The sequence below is a fragment of the Pleurodeles waltl genome, chromosome 9 (genome assembly GCF_031143425.1).
Source record: "Pleurodeles waltl isolate 20211129_DDA chromosome 9, aPleWal1.hap1.20221129, whole genome shotgun sequence".
In the NCBI taxonomy this organism is placed as follows: domain Eukaryota; kingdom Metazoa; phylum Chordata; class Amphibia; order Caudata; family Salamandridae; genus Pleurodeles; species Pleurodeles waltl.
The window spans coordinates 556,045,897-556,063,659 of NC_090448.1; the positions used below are offsets into that span (position 1 = coordinate 556,045,897).

The window sequence follows — 17,763 nt, forward strand, 5'->3', positions numbered from 1 at the left end:
CCCAGGGGTGAAAATCTACATTGAAAGTGGCCTAAGGGGTCAGAGTGAAGGTACCCTGTCCCCGGGGTGTGATATAGGTGTGTTTAAGGTGAAAATTATGGGTTTAAAATAATTTTGCGTCAACATGTACGATATTCGCGAAAGTTCACAAATGTTAATTATTCACAAATATGGAAACCTTTGAAAGGAAAAAACCACAGACTGATTCAAACACTAATTTATTCACTCATACATGCACTCAGAGACTCATGGCCAACTCATACATCCTCCCAGGCACTGATGCACCCACACACACCCACTCAGACTCACAAACCCACTTTCAGACCCACTCAAACACTCAACACCCCATCACAGATCCACTGACAGAGGCGGGTCCTGTGGCCAACCTGCGCTGCCCATGGCCAAAAGGACATCTGTGGTGTGCGGTTATAAGGGCTTGGCTGCAAGGCCAGCCTGTAGGCCAGGCCTTGCGACCAACCCCTGCTGCGCACTGCCAAAGGTCGTGCATGGTGGAGGTTGGAATAACACAGCAATTAAAATTGCTTTACAGTATAAAAACAGACATTCACTGAAAAAAACAAAGGTTACGGGGACGTTATAGTTAGGTTCTGAATTTATTCGTACAAAACCATAGAAATGTGCTGCCTTAAAGTAACTATTTAGCGCCTTCACTTGCACAGCTAATTACTCCACATATTATATCATTGATGAGATCTTGTATGGCATCTTAGATATAATGTAACATTTGCAATAAAATCATTGATAACAAAACTGTGCATGGCAAGTGCACGAGTTATTAGGGCACGAGCTATAGTCACTTAAAAGAACTCTAATTATAACTGCTGAATTTCTATGTTTTTGTACGACTATGACGTCCCTGTAACTGTTGTTTTTTCATTAAAAAAAAAATATCTATATATATATATATATATATATACACATATATATATATACACACATACACATACACACACACAAAGTCAGACTTAACCCCTTCGCTGCCAGGCCTTTTCCCCTCCTGTGCCGAGCCTTTTTTTGGCTATTTGGGGCAGTTAGCGATTAGTCCCTCATAACTTTTTGTTCACATACGCTGCCCAAGCCAAATTTGCATCCTTTTTTCCAACATCCTAGGGATTCTAGAGGTACCCAGACTTTGTGGGTTCCCCTGAAGGAGACAAAGAAATTAGCCAAAATACTGTGATTTTTTTTTAAATGGGAAAAAAGGGCTGCAGAAGGCGGCTTGTGGTTTTTTCCCTGAAAATGGCATCAACAAAGGGTTTGCGGTGGCAAGATCACCATCGTCCCAGCTTTCAGGAACAGGCAGACTTGAATTAGAAAACCCAATTTTTCAATACAATTTTGACATTTTACTGGGACATACCCCATTTTTACTATTTATTGTGCTTTCCAGTTAGTGACCGAAATGGGTGAGAAACCAATGCTGGATTCCAGAAAGCTAAACATTTCTGAAAAGTAGACAAAAATCTGAATTCAACAAGAGGTCATTTGTGTAGACCCTACAAGTGTTTCCTACAGAAAATAACAGCTAAAATAAAAAAATATTGAAATTGAGGTGAAAAAAAATGCCACTTTTCTCCATGTTTTACTGTGTAACATTTCCTGCGATGTCAGATTTTTTAAAAACAATGTACCGTTACGTCCGCTGGACTCTTCTGGTTGCGGGATATACAGGGCTTGTAGGTTCATCAAGAACCCTAGGTACCCAGAGCCAATAAATGAGCTGCACCTTGCAATGGGTTTTTATTCTATACCGGGTATACAGCAATTCATTTGCTGAAATATAAAATGTGAAAAATAGGTATCAAGAAAACCTTTGTATTTCCAAAATAGCCACAAGATAAGGTGTTGAGAAGCAGTGGTTATTTGCACATCTCTGAATTCCGGGGTGCCCATGGATTGTGGCTTCTAGCTCAGCCGGCACCTGGGGAAACCTAGCAAACCAGTGCATTTTTAAAAACTAGACACCTAGGGGAATCCAAAATGGGGTGACTTGTGGGGCTCTGACCAGGTTCTGTTACCCAGAATCCTTTGCAAACCTCAAAATTCGGCCAAAAAAAACACTTTTTCCTCTCATTTCGGTGACAGAAAGTTCTGGAATCTGTAGGAGCCACAAATTTCCTTCCACTCAGCGTTCCCCCCAAGTCTCCCGATAAAAATGGTGCCTCACTTTTGTGGGTGGGCCTACTGCCCGCGAAAGGAAATGCCCCAAAACACTATCTGGACACATCAAAATTATCAAATACAAAACTACCAGTTTTTGCAGGGGGGGCTCAGCAGCCTTCTAGGGAAACCTACCAAACCCAGACATTTCTGAAAACTAGACACCCGAGGGAGTCCAGTGAGGTGTGACTTGCGTGGATCCCCCAATGTTTTCTTACCCAGAATCCTCAACAAACCTCAAATTTAGCTAAAAAAATAAAATCAATTTTTTCCCACATTTCTGTGTGGGATCACCGCACTGGGAAACATTTCATACCACCCAATGTTCCCCTCAGTCTCCCGGTAAGTGCAGCAGAATTTTTATCGGTATATATGAGACAATGCTGGGTGGTGGGAAAAATGTGTGATTTCCAGCAAAGTTGGAGGTTTGCAGGGGATTGTGGGTACAAAAATGGTGCGGGTGCATGTGAAACACCACCCTGGAATCACCCAGATGTTTCGTTTTCAGATGTGTCTAGGTCTTGTGGATTTTTCTACATGGCAGCGTCCCAAAAGTCCATAGAGTGCAGCCCTCACCATTCCAAGTGGGACGATTTTGAGAGTAAGCCAAGTTCTCATGGCCCAAATGTAAAACTAAAACCCAAATTAAACAAATGTCTTCTTGCTTGCTATGGGGTAAGATGTTTTAGAGTGCGGGGGAGAGCTGAAAGACTGTTACCCCCTTCAGTTGAGGTGGGGGCGTAACCAGGCCCATACTGGTTGGTAGCCACCACCCCAATATATGTGTATATATATATATATATATATATATATATATATATATATATATATTTTTATTCCCTGGCATCTAGTAGACTTTCTGCCCCCCCCGGGTGTGGATCAGAACAACTTTGGCCCCATTTATTTAGGGTGGGGGTATGGCCATACCCCCACCCTCTTATTTGTGAAAAAAAAACTTCTCTGGCCTCTGGTGGGCTTTCTGCCCCCCCTTGGGGGCAGATGGGCCTTCCAAAAATAGGCCCATCTGCCCTTAACGGGGGGCAGATATGGCCAACAGGAATGTGCCCCCATGGGGAGCGACCCTTACCCAAGGGGCTGCCCCCCTAAAGAAAACACACGCATACACACACACCAATCCCTGGTGCCTAAGTGGTTTCTGCCCCCACGGGGGCAGATTGGCCTAACAAAAATTGTCCGATCTGCCCCTAAGGGGGGCCGAAATGGTCTAAATACAATTTGCCCCCCAGGGGAGCGACTCTTGACTAAGGGGTCGCTCCCCACCTCTAAAAAACAAAATGAAACAAAAAAAGAAACTATTTTTTTTATCCCTGGCGCCTAGAGGTTTCTGCCACACCTGGGGCAGATCGGCCTAATAACAATAGGCCGATCTGCCTCCGGGGGGGCAGAAAAGGCCTAAAATAAATTTGCCCCCCCCACCCCTGGGGAGCGACCCTTGCCTAAGGGGTCGCTCCCCAACTCTAAAAAAACAAAACAAAAAAAAATCCCAATTTTCTTTTTTTATCCCTGGTGCCTAGAGGCTTCGATCGGCCTAATAACAATAGGTTGATCTGCCCTCGGGGAGTGGGGCAAAAATGGCCTTAAATATATTTGCCTCCCTGCCCCCCACTCTCCTGGGGAGCTACCCTTGCCTACGGGGTCGCTCCCCTTGCGTGACATTGGCGCAAAAAAAAAAAAAAAAGATCCTGGGTGCCTATTGGTTTCCGCCCCCCTTGGGGGCAGATCGGCCTAATTAAAATAGGCTGATCTGACCCCCAGGGGGGCAGAAATGGCCTAAAATAAATTTGCCACCCAGGGGAGTGACCCTTGCCTAATAGGTCACTCCCCATCTCTAAAAAAACAATCAAACAAAAGAAAAACACAAAAAAATTTTTTTAGCCCTGGCACCTAGAGGTTTCTGCCCCCCCCCCCGGAGGCAGATCAGTCTAATAACAATAGGCCGATCTGCCCCCGGGGGGGGGGCAGAAATGGCCTAAAATAAATTTGCCCCCCACCCCCCTGAGGAGCGACCCTTGCCTACAGGGTCGCTTCCCTTGAGTGACATTGGCGCAAAAAAAAAAAAAAAGATCCCCGGTGCCTAGTGGTTTCTGCCCCCCTTGGGGGCAGATTGACCTAAAATCAGACGATCCGCAAAGGGGGCAGAAATGGCCTAAATACAATTTGCCCCTTCAGGGGAGCGACCCTTGCCTAAGGGGTGGCTCCCCATCTGTAAAACAACAAATCCCCGGTGCCTAGTGGTTTCTGCCCCCCTTGGGTGCAGAAAAGGCATTAAAAAAAATGCCCTCCCTGGGAGCAACCCTTGCCCAAGGGGTCGCTCCCCTCATGCCAGTTTCCTTTTGTAAAGTAAATCCCTGGTGTCTAGTAGGCGTTTTAGCAGCGGGATTGCTTTGCAATCCGGCTGCTAAAACACTCAGAGAGACTTCAAAGGGAAGGAAATTCCTTTCCTTCCCTTTGAAGCCTCTCAGGCTTCCTCCACGTGATCGGAAGAGAAATTCTTTGCATTTCTCTTCCAATCAGCTTCCAGCGCACTGGGAGGAGGCCTCTGTGACGTCACAGGGGGGTGGGGGGGTTGTCGGGGGTGGAAGGGGAAGGGCTTCCCCTTCCATCCCTGCATTGGGGAGGGGTACAGAGGGAGCACTGTGCCGCAGGGCGTAACCATTACGTCCGCGGCACAGAAGGGGTTAAACATTTTAAGATTGATACAATATGTCTGCTTTGTAGATTGGCCCACCAGTTTTATCTGTGGCCCAGGGAAGCATTCCATTTCCTCCTCACCCCCCCAATTCACCTTAATGGATGGCACTGAAAATGGATCCAAAGTTACATAAAACAAGGCCCGATACATGGTTGACGGACACTTTACAAAGGAAAACTGGCCTTCTTTCAGTTGCTGTCTGGATTATCTAGGTGTTAAACAGAAACTGATCAGCTGATACGTTTGCCCCTACAGCATTTTCTGTGACAGAATTTGTCACAGTTCGTCTTTTGTCACATAATGTATTCAGGCCTACTGAATAATGTGGTCCTCCGTTGCATACATTTTCAGTGGCCCTGACAATGGCAAGTAGATTCCAGTGAAAACAGCTGTAGAACCTTCTGACTAGAACTGGGTGATGCATGTTTTCTCGAGATCGTTACCTTGATGGCTTCTCAAACTATTAGGAAATCTCAGACTTTGCAATTTTGAACCGTTTCATAGTGACATATTACTTATGACATCTATATAAAAGATGTGAAGAACCATCCTCTTCAGAGAACCCGTGAACATCCTCGTCCCTAGAATTAAGGGTGGAAAGACCGTTTCCTCACTCCGGTCAGGATTTTGTTAAACGCAGACTTTACACTGTTAATGACAGTTTTTGAGAGAGGCGACATATTAAGCACCAGCAGAAATGTTCAAGTAGGAGCTTATCCTCCCGTTCCTGAAATCATCCGTTTTGCACGCTGTGATCCCACTGGAGAAAAGTCTGTTTGGCTGGACTTCAAAACATTATTTGCAGAAGCGTGAGAACAATACATCCCAGCAGTGTGAAACTATTTGAAAATACGGGCGGAATTCGTGAGTTCCTTAAGTACAGACTAAGCTCTTGCTACTCGTAAGCCAAAGGATTACTAAAATGCCAACTGGTTCATCTTTTTACCACATATTTCAAGGTAAAGTTGGTATCTCCCTCATTGCTTCTGCTCAGTGGCAGGCTTTATCCTTGGAACATACTTCATATAGTTTAGCAAGAATTATACATTATAACAGAGAGAAGTTGAATAAGGCTGCAAATGGAAGCCCTGAATGAAAACCTGAACCGTAACATTACCTGTGGGAGCAATATCCCCAGAAGCACGCCAGCCATGATGCTGTAGTGGTCCATAAACCAAATAAGAACCGCATCCGTGCAGCCCCTGGTGTGGATGACATGTAGCAAGTCCAAACGCTGCAAAACAAGAGAAGATTATCTACGTGACCACGACAGCAGTGAAAAAAATAGAGTGCTTTCAGTTCATCATGTATACATCAGTGGTTCGCTTTCCAAGCTTTGTAGAAGCAGGAACTAGGTACAGGAGTATCACATTAATTAGTACCAAAGAAGATACCCATTGAAGGAATCATTGGTTTGTAAGCTGATTGGTCCCATTTACAGCAATATTATCAATTTGATTATTTCTTAACCCTGGTTAATCACATCACTTGTATCATACGAGAGGATTACATGTTTTTACGGTTCCTGGCCTTAAAATGTATATTTAATCAGAGTAATTTAAACAACAATGTATTATTCTGACCACCTTAGTACTCCTACTTTCTAGTTCCTCTACAGTCTCTTTTACTTGAGTTGGAGGAAGAGGTGTGTAATACAAATGTGCTCTGATCACAGGCTAGTACACGATCACATTAAAAAGGTTGGAGGCAAAAGATTTAGGCCGCCGGGACACAGAGATATGTGTTCATCCTCTTACCATGGGGAGTAGGCATGTACCTCACTTTGGGAGAAAAGCAGAAATACTTCAGAAAGACTGCAGGGTTGCAGAATGCAGGCAGTTATGAACTTCTGGAGCCACCAGAGTAGATTTAAAATCTTTCTGCTACTTTTCACACAAGACATTCTTACTTGACCCACTGAGGAGGGCATGCCACAATAAAATTTAAACGAGATGAACAACAGAACTTGCAGAAGTCTACATTTTACAAAGTCCCTAAACACATCTGGGTCAACAATGTTCAGGTCGGGTCTTTAGTTTATAGCTGCTGAGCTACGTAGAGTGATGCAAAAAAATCCTCTTGATATAGTGATTTCATAATCTGCAATATTTCGAAGACTATTCTTATGTAAGTCAACTTCACTTGTGAAGTTTAGGCCGCTTTGAGACAAACTCGGGGGTTTCTCAGGATTGTCACTATCTTCTTCATTTACATCAAAAACACCTGAAAAACTTTTGTGTTAAAGAATGTTCTTTGCTTATAATCCATCAACTAAGTCTGTCACAGGTATTTCAATTTGTTCTAAACTTTTATGTTTCAATGTCGTCCTTTTTTTTCTTTGCACTACTCTGTAGGCTTGGGAATCATATGCAATTTTACATGAATGCTATGTTGAATTTGAAGGTTAGGCACTTTTATATTTTAAGGTGGGGCGCTCAAGTTGGACTTGATCTTTGGTCCTTTGTAGCTGTGTGTAAACAAAGTCTAACTTGTCCTCTTGTCAAACATAAGATGAAATTAATGTTATTTTGTTTTTGTCCTGAATTATCACAATTAGCTGTTTTTTGTAGAAGTTCATTTTTTTTCGAAACTTAACACTGAAACTATGTAGGATGCTATTCATTTTTTAATAGCAACCTGACTCTGTAAATGTATGTTATGGAATTTCATTTTTGTAATGCTATTTTATAGTGTTGAGTATTCTGCAGAGTAGAATAAATAAAACTGAACGGTCTTTTGTTTACCCTTTCATTGTATGTCATCTTAGTTAACCAAAAAATACCTTATCTCAATTTTGAATTTTAACCATGTCAAACATTTTTTTAAATATTTTGGCTTCCAAGCCAGTGTAAGCTATGGTAATCTTCCTATTCCTTTCCCCCTGCTTCTGTGTATTGGTCTGGTGTCTGATCAATCACACACCAGATGACTTCACTTACATAGTAAAAATGTTAATGATACTTGAGATTATAAAATAAATTTACATTCTTGATGTTCATGGTGCTAAAAAATAGTCTTAAATTCCTTGACCAGGAAATCATATGACGTAGGTGGGCCTCTCTAACCTGCATCTGCACCACTGCGCGCCCCAAATGCTGGCATTGAACGATTGAATATTCACAATGCAGCATTAACCCTCACTAGTAGCTGACAGGAGAGCGATGGAACCAAGGGGCTACCTGGGGACAGGGACAGGTGGGATAACTCGTAAGCCAGCCCAGACTGTTGTGGTGGTTAAGATCTGGCAAAGTGTGACTAACCTGCTGAGCTGGAAGGGAAAGGTAACGTTGGAAGCACTACTTTGGGAATCAGAGATGTTGCAGGGACTGCAAACAGTGCAGGGGCACAGGAAATGGAATCTCTTTGGCATCTAAAAACTGGGGGACATCTGGTGTGAAGGGACTTGATCCCATTTGTGTGTCTCCGGCACCAATTTGAGCTAAAAGGAGGCCAATTTCACAAGTACTTGCAGCTACAACTAACACTCCGGGGCTATGGGACTTTACTAAACGTGGTGGTGGAGGAGACGCCACTCAAATTTAGAATACTGGGATCCCTGCTACACAATCATGTGATTTCCCAAATCCACGTCACTTTCCTTGCCAATAATTTACCACCATCCTTGATATGTTCAGGTGTAAGTGGGAATGTGACTGGTGGGCTCTGGAGGATGATGCATGGGTGGCCATAAGGGTGCGGTTTTGGCTGATATAGCTAAAAATACTCCACAGGGCAACCTCCACGCAGACTGGACTTAAGGAGTGATCGGAAGAAGGGTCCCTAATGCATACACTGTGGGACTGCCCTGTGATAAGGGAATACTAGAGAGGGGTAAGTGGCAGGATAACCCAAGGTGCTGATAGTCCACTGGACCCAACGGCCCGCTTAGTGATATTGGGAATATGTGGGAAACTCATCTTGGATAGGTATGTCCTACTATTTTGTAATGTGGCATTGATGGTGGCACAGAAAAACTATCAGATACTGGGGGATGGCCACAATCCTGGAAGTGGCAACTGGCGAGATGAACTTGAACTGGTCTATCCTGGCCAAGAAGTTGGTATACTAAGCCCAAGGATGCCTAATCAAATTTGACAAAGTGTGGGGCCCATGGCGGGAAGTGGGAGAAGGCCCAGAGTGAGGTAGCCCTTAACTCATGTAAAAAAAAACTGGGTGACTGTGCCAGGAGTGAACTCTACAAGGAGTATCATGACTACTGGGCTCCCGCAGGGGGATGAGAAGGTACGCATGATCGAGTTACAATCTGATAATGTGGTGGTGGGAGGGGGAGCAGTGCATGAATATATGGAGCCTATGATACAGTTTTGTTATTTGTCTGTTGATGGCAAAACTCAATAAACAAATTTTAAAATCACAGTTTCACCATCACTTTCATTAATTAGGTTATTCTATTAGAGACATGCCTTTTATCATTCTGGGCATTACTACAACTTTAGTCAATTGAACTAAATGTAACATTTGGTTTTGTCTCGAGCTTTCAACATTTCATTCATCCCAGGGCTTAAGGCTCAACATCCTTGACTGTAAGGAGAGGGAAGTAAACTGGTGACAACTGTCCTAGATTAATGGCTGATACGCTACTACAGCACTATGTTGTCTAGGCACTAACAAGTAGTATTAGCATAACCATTTTAAACTTGCCCTTGTCCACAGTTGCACACTTTGAAGGCGGAAAAAAATAAAACATTACCTCTTTTTCTAGTGTTTTATATCCACACATTGTGTTGATTACACTTGTCTGAAAAAAAATGAAAAAAAGTGAAACCGGTCAATATTACAGTACTAGAAACCAACAAGGCTAAGTGAGATGCCCATACACAACAAAGACAGACTTATGAATAACACATTTTGTGTTGTTGTTGTTTTCAATTTGCTCAGTAGTTCTTCTTGACCAGTTCACTGTTTAGTGCAAAACACACTAAGGCCCTCATTACGTGTTTGGCGGAGGGGATTCCACCATCACAAACGTGACGGATATCCCATCCGCTGTATTACAAGTTCCATAGGATATAATGGAACTTGTAATACGGCAGACGGGATATCCGTCACATTTGTGATGTTGGAATCCCCTCCGCCGAACACGTAATGAGGGCTTAAGTAGATTTGCTCATGGATTCTGTCTGTAGGAGGTAGGATGCAAAAGAATAGTAAATTAATAAACAGAATGCCCTGGATACGTTGGGGCCCAATAAAAGGTGTGCTTCATCGAAACAATGAAAGGTGAAGGAGATCGAGTACTGGTCTTCGGCAACAAGATCGCTCCATGGGACTCCACCTGGTGGCCATCGGAGCTAGGACCAACACCCATACCCAAAGACCACACAAGAAATGTAGAGATCATCCTAGACAACAAGCTCAACAGGACTACTCAAGTCAACACAGTGAGCAGCTCCTGCTTCAGCATCCTATGCATACTGAAAAAGATTTTCAAATGGTTGCCTCAACACCAGATGGACTGGCCCGCAAGCACTCATCACCAGCAGGCTTGACTACAACACTCACTCTGCTGACATCTCCAAACATCTCCTACATTGACTCCAGACCACCTACAACACCACCGCAAGACTCATACTTGACGGCCCACATTGCTCAATGCACACACATCACACTGCACCCCAGGAAGATTGACTGGCTCCCAATTCACAAGTGCCGTCAATTCAAACTTCTCACACACATGCATAGCTCTACACAACACAGGACCAGAATACCAGAACAGCTGCATACACTTTCACCAACCCACCAGACACCTATACTCTGTCTCCCTCTCATTCGCGAACACTCCCCGTATTAACAAAAGCAACACCGGAGGCCGCTCTTTCACTTACATCGCACCAAAGACATGGAACGACCTCCTTCAACACAGAGCTTCCTCCTTGCTTCTGGAGTTCTGTAAGAAACTGGAGTTCTGGCTCTTCATATAAGCACCTTGGGGACTAAACACCTATACACCTGCCCAAACACCTGGACACCCTCTCGGATGAAAAGTGCACTATACAGTTTAACATAACATAACATAACATAACATAACAGATTGGGTCACTGCAGGCCTTGCTTAGAAACATGTACTCCTCACATTTACTTAGCCATGTGTTAATGGATGGCCAAATTAATAGAGTGAGATACACCAACCTGATTGCTGATGCAGCATGTGTAAGGCACACCACATGCCAACGGCCCCGGCCCCGAGCACTCGTGATACTGATTCTTCGCCCAGTCTTTGAAATCTTCACCACCGCAACACTTGAACTGAAGTAAATGAGATAATTCATATGAGAGTTTCCAGTAGCTAGAAAGATACATAATCACTTTCCTTTTCCATCTATTCAACGAGTGACGAAGTTACTACCAGTCTCACACAAGGGACATAGAATTCAACCAGAAATTCGTGCTACTATGATTTCTAGTGAGACAATGAACATACCAACTTACTCTACTCTGGACCCAAAGTGTGCAGATAGATTTCAGATTTGCTCAAGCTGGAAACAGTTAACATTTGTACTGTTTTATGATTTACTCCCAAAAGCACCCTAAACACAGAACAGGAAGCACTATTGTCAGCAGTCTCTTGTGACGACTGCACACATTCAGTGTTTGCAGTGTATTTCATAAACAACTATTGGAAGAAAGCATGCATTAGAAAGTAGTGAAATAATCCATCAAATATTGGAAGTTTGTTCTAGCAGTCGTGAATTGTTCGCTTGATAAACCTAGTCTGGATGGAGCCCTATGACAAAAGTTTTTGAACTCTGGATGTCTGATGTCAGGGATATTATAGAATGAAGTGAGGTACTACTTGTCCTTTAACCGGAAAGCTAGGTATGGCCTTGGCCAATACGAGAGGATAGATTTGAAAATACCATCACGTCACCCCAGTCTGTAAGGTCAGTGTTGTTCAGATATCGCATACTCTCCAGAGCTCTTTGAAATCTGAAAACTAAAGGAGGATTGTGCACCCTGAAAACTCGGTGGATTTGACTGCATAATCCTAGCTGCGCAGTCCCGTCATGGTTCCAAGCAAAAGGGAATACACTCGAGTGCCGGATCTCAGTTGGGTGTAAAGTTCATGCAGGTGTGGCTGCGGAGGTGGGGCAGCATGGAAGCAAACGGATCACCTTATCAGGAAGGTGTACGAAGTGGCAGCAGGGCGAGGCAATCCAAATAGTAAAATACAGTCAGGCTACCATGGAAATCATTACCAACTAAACAAAATGCGCGACGACGGTTGTGTCATTGCACTGACAACACGCGACAGAAGGCATGTACCCGCCTCTGGAATGACAAAGGCACCATTTGCGTTAATTCATTATTTGCCAAGCCACAATTCATAGAAAGCAAAAAAAACACCCTACTGGATGAGCTACTCACGCATAGTCCTGGGAAGTCTTAGAACTGGGGTCACCCATGGGCTGGGATGCCTAGTCCTCTTCAGGCATATGCGTTCTACTTACTCTTTGGTGAAATACAGGTGGATCTGGGTTCCGATCAGCATTTCACTTACCCCCATTTGCTAACTAGTGCTAAGGCTAAATCTTAGGCTCATGGTACGTCTAAGGAATCTGCCCGTTAGAGGTTGTAGACAAGCTTCTCAGGCCCAGTCCTCGGGTCCCTGAGGGTTCTTTCGCGTACATCTGGTTAACATAGGGACCGTCCTACAACAAAGTCAATCTCTCGCTCTCTTTTTTTCCCCTTCCTCCCCGGTCACAGGTGTGACGCCCATCAAGCCCCACACAGGTTTACCAGGTTGATTACATTAGTATTGTTGAGTTCGTGGTGATTGTTATTATCTACAATTGTGCTGATGTTGTCCACTTGGGAAGGCAAATTCACAATTTCAAGAAATAAGTTAGTAAGATAGCTTAGGGAGTTAAGCACTTGCTGCTGAGATCTGCGTGCAAATTCTACACAGGTCACACCTGGTATGGGGAAAAGTAAAATCACACAAAATATTTTATTTATGGTACTATGAAACAACCTATTTGCAATAACGCGTGCCACATGAAAACAAGTTGTAAGCACTTAGAAGGGGTCACGGATGAAAGCACCCTGGCAGATTTAAAATGAAACATGAATGATTTTGAAAAATCACATGTTTGTTATTGGCTTTGTTAATATTGCTATTGTTAACAAATCTCCTAAACTTCGCTTTAAAAATAGACCATTTTAAATAATGTGTGGTTTACATAATTTTTATCTCAGATGTACACCAACAGAAATGAGACTAATTTATCATGATATTAGTTTTAGGCCAGTGTTGCATCAGCACCACTGGGAGTTAACTGTTGCTTTGGTGACACAGGAGTGGGGCATGAGCAGGTAGTTACAGTAGATTTCACATTATATGCCTCTAGAAAGCAGTGCATTGAGGACAGTGCATCAGAAAGCTTTGCATACCGTTGCAAAGACTACTGACTGATCCTCTTGAAAGGAAACAAAGTCAGAACCTTGAGACTGGATAATTTATTGGTGTAAGTTAGGCAGCCATCTTGCCGTACCCTATGATAGCTAGCAGCTCTTTGCCATAAGGAAACGCTACAAGGTTTTCATTATCTGTATGAATTAACATCATGCTACTGTCAAAATGATTTGCCATTTTTTAAAAGAGCTGTAATACCCTTAAAGACGACAACACTGGTGGAAGATGTAAAATCACAATTTAGCAAGACAGAAAAAAAAGTGTTAACTTACTGGCGAATCCTGAGTTGCATTGAAAAAACCTACCCTTTTAGCTCTACTCACAGAAGGACACAGTTTATATTTCAAAGCAATCTCATGGTCAAAATGGAAACTTAGCCTGAAGCATACAGTGTGCCAGTGTTGAAACCATGCCCAGATTAAGACATACACTCTGTGCCCATTGTTGTTTTTACACTGATTGTATCAGTTGTGTTCGGAATGAGGAGAATGGCTCAAAGCTGTGTTTGTAATTTCTTCTTCACATTTTAAGTATTCACTGCATGTCCGAGCATGATTTCTGCTGTGACCAAACAAAAATCAGGGCACCCTAAAAGTCACCCTCGTTATAAGCTGCCAGCTGGCAGCCAGGATTAATTCTGGGACAAATAGCGTGCACATGTATCTAGACCAACAATTCTTAAACTGTGGTTTGTGGATCTCTGCTGGTCCACAATGCCTGCTCAAAAGTGGTTTCGAAAATTATATATTAATGGATTATATCCACATACCAAGCAAAATGTAAAATTGAAAATGTTTAAACTCCCTTATGTACTCCTGTGCAACAAAATGGAAAAGTGACCTACCAGTGAACTACACCAACTACTATATTGAGGACAGGATAATTGGCCATTAGGGGGAAAAAAATAATCGTAATTTTTTATAACATCAATCATTGGCTTTCATTCGCTTTGGGTTTTATATGTAGCCAATCCTACTAAAAGTAGTAAGGAAGCCCAAAAATCGAACTAGACTGCATATGTAAAGTTTCAGAATTGCTACATGAACAACTAAAAGACACAGCTATTATTATGTAAACCAATAAATATAATAGATACAAAGAAAAGTCACATTAAATCTGATTGCAACTCTGTACTTATAGTTGGCATCCCAAAAATAGGAGTCCTTTGGAGAGTATCTCCATAATAACTTTCCACCAGTTAGACATATCACCACAAACCTTTCCAGACCCATAGCATTTTCTAAATTTTGAGAGGATGTACAGTTTTGTGGTGAATCGTTAAGTGGGTGCAAAGATAAAAGTGGGTCCCAAAATGTGTTTTTCACCAAGGCATTTTCCATAGAGTATTGCATTTGACAGAGCGCGAAAAATGGCAGAATGGACTTAGTTGAAATTTAGCAAGACTATACATCATGGTCCAGAGAAGCTTTTTGGGTACTACAGTAAAGTAGGGCATTTTCTAAGTTATAAGGCATTTCAACTAAGTGATGTTTGTCACCGCAGTACGTTTGCAGACTTCCACTCAATGTTTATTTAAAAATATACTAAAAAATATAAATACATTTCCCTACCTATTACCACTTAAATAAAGTGGTAATATATTACCACTTCAATATAGTGATAATAGGTAGGGACCTACAACTTACCTACATCTAAGACCCTAACACTGAACACAGCCAAAGTATAGTAAAAACAAAAGGGCTGCCTTTTCATTCTCAAAAAACAGGCATTACTCAATTATATACTGGCTTGTCATCGCAATGTACCATGGTGTACTGCAAAGGTATCATGGAATACCACGGCCCAAAATATAACTAAGGCCTGGCTGTATTATTGGATTGCAGTACCCTTGCGTCACTCATGATGTCCCATGGATAATGGAATACTTTAGTCAGCTTTCCAAAGAAAAGCAAGGCTACTATGCAAGGCGCTATGTTGACTGGTAAATCTGGAGAAAAGAAAGGCAGTACAATTCGCTGTTTTGCATTATTCTGCACACCATGATCCACATTGCTGTTAAATTTGACATACATTACGCATGTCAAGTCACTGCAGCTAATCAACTATATGCTATTCCACTGTGTGCCACGCCGCTCCATGACACTCCACTCTATGCTGTTACACTGTGCGCAAAGCCACTGAACACCGCTCCAATCTATGTCACTCCACTGTGAGCCATGCCATTGGATTCTCTCCAATGAACGCTATTCCACTCTACACCGTTCTACTGTATGCCACTTCACTATATTTCACTGTGCTGCACTCCACAACACTACACTGTACGCTATTCCACTCTATGCCACTACACTGTACTCCACTCTATGCCACTTCCTTCTACGCTATTGGATTGGACCCCACTCCAATGTACAACACTCCAGTGTATGCTATTACACTGTATCCCACGTCACTGTACACCACTCCAGGCTACACCACTCCATTATACACCACTCACTGTACGCTACTCCATTATACACTAACATTCTACACCTCCCCACTGTACAACACTCCACTCTAAGCCACTCCAACCTACGCTATTACACTGTACACAATTCCACTCTAAGACACTCCACCCTACATTATTACACTGTATGCAACCCTATTCTACTGCACTTCATTCTATGCTAGTTCATTGGATGCCACTTCACTGCACTGTAGGCTATTACAATCTACCTCATTCCATTCTACACCACTTATTAAGCCACTACACTGCTACGATACTCCTCTTTAGACTATTACACTCTACACCACCCCACTGTACACAACTCCACTCAACGCCATTACACTGTATGCAGCTCCATTCTACCCCCACTCCATTCTACGCTATTTCAAAGGACACTCTAATTTATGACACTCCACTGTATGCTATTACACTGTACCCCAATTCAGTGTATGGCAGTCCAATCTACATCACTTCACTGTACTTCACTGCACCATACGCCACTCTAATGTACACCACTCCATTCTACAGCACTCCACTATAAGATATTTCACTTCATTCCACTGTACAGTACTCCAGTCTGCAACATACCATTCCACTGTTCGCCAATCCACTCTACGCTATTGTACTCTATGCTATTCCAATGTACTCTACTCCACTCCATTCTACTTTATTACACTGTATGCAACTTCAATCTTTGTCCCACTACTGTACGGTATTTCACTCTACGCCACTCCACTGTATGCTACTACACTCTACCCCACCTCACAATCCACCACTCAAGCCTAACCCACTCCACACCACTCCAGTGTACTCTTTTCCATTCTATAACACTTCACTTTACAAAACTCTACTACACTCTATGCCACTCTACTAGACTCTACTCCACTGTATCACTGTCAAAATTTTGACTCGACTCTGCCCATGCACTCTATTGTTCAACCCTCTACGACAGTTTAACAGTGTACAACAAACCACTTCACTCTACTGTATGAGAGACCACCCCAATTTATAACAGTTTCCTCAACTCTACTCCATTTCAATGTATGCCACCCGACTCTATGCTAATCCACTGTACCATTCTCCAATCTATGCCACTCCACTTTACACCACTCCACTCTATGGCACTCCACTGTACAGTATTCCACTGAAAACTACTCCACTTTACAGTAATCCACACTACACCACTACAGTGTACACCACTCCACACTAGGCTGCTTCACTGTATGGCACTCTATATATGTCCACTCTTTAAATGTCTACCACACGTCATGGCACTCTGTGACATTCTACTCCACTCTATACCCATACAATCCAATGGACAACACTATTCCACTATACATTGTTTTTCTATACAACAGCGCTCACCTCTACAGTATGAAAACCCACTTACAATTTGTATCACTTTACTAACTTTTCTATGCAGCACACTCCACTCTACGACACACCAATACACTTTATTGTACTTTACCCCACACTGTTACACCACCCCCTATACTCCACTGTAGGACACTTTACCTCACTCTACACTACTATACAACAATCCACTCTTTGACACACTACTGTACTCTATGCAACTCCACTCTGCTACACTGTATGTCCCTCTCCCTACACTTTACTCCTGTCTATACCTCTTCGCTCCAGTGTACAGGACTGTACCATACTTTATGCCACTCTACGATGCTTTAGTCCACTGTACAACACTATACGCAACTCCTTTCATGCCACCACACTGCACTGTACTCCACTCTGACAGTATTCCACTCTACTCCATACAACTGAATGCCATTTTACACTTTTACACTGTTTGCCAATCCACTGCACCACACTCAACACTGTACACCACCCCACACAAATCAACTGCACTGTATGCCACTCTACTCTAGATTACTTTCCAATACTGTACGACATCCCACTACACTTTACTGTACAATATGCTACTCCAATTTATGACACTTTACTCAACTGTATGCTACGCCACTCCACCCTACTGTACTC

General features: G+C 42.8%; 1 protein-coding gene across 1 annotated transcript in view; it reads right to left on the reverse strand.

Moving 5' to 3' along the window:
• TSPAN15 (tetraspanin 15) overlaps nt 1–17,763 on the reverse strand; it is a 161,700-nt gene that overhangs the window by 43,214 nt on the left and 100,723 nt on the right. The window contains exons 5-7 of the mRNA XM_069207502.1: nt 11,045–11,161; nt 9,606–9,653; nt 6,012–6,128 (exon numbers count right to left, since the gene is read on the reverse strand). Coding sequence (XP_069063603.1) covers nt 6,012–6,128; nt 9,606–9,653; nt 11,045–11,161 — 282 coding nt within the window. The remainder of the gene's footprint in view (nt 1–6,011; nt 6,129–9,605; nt 9,654–11,044; nt 11,162–17,763) is intronic.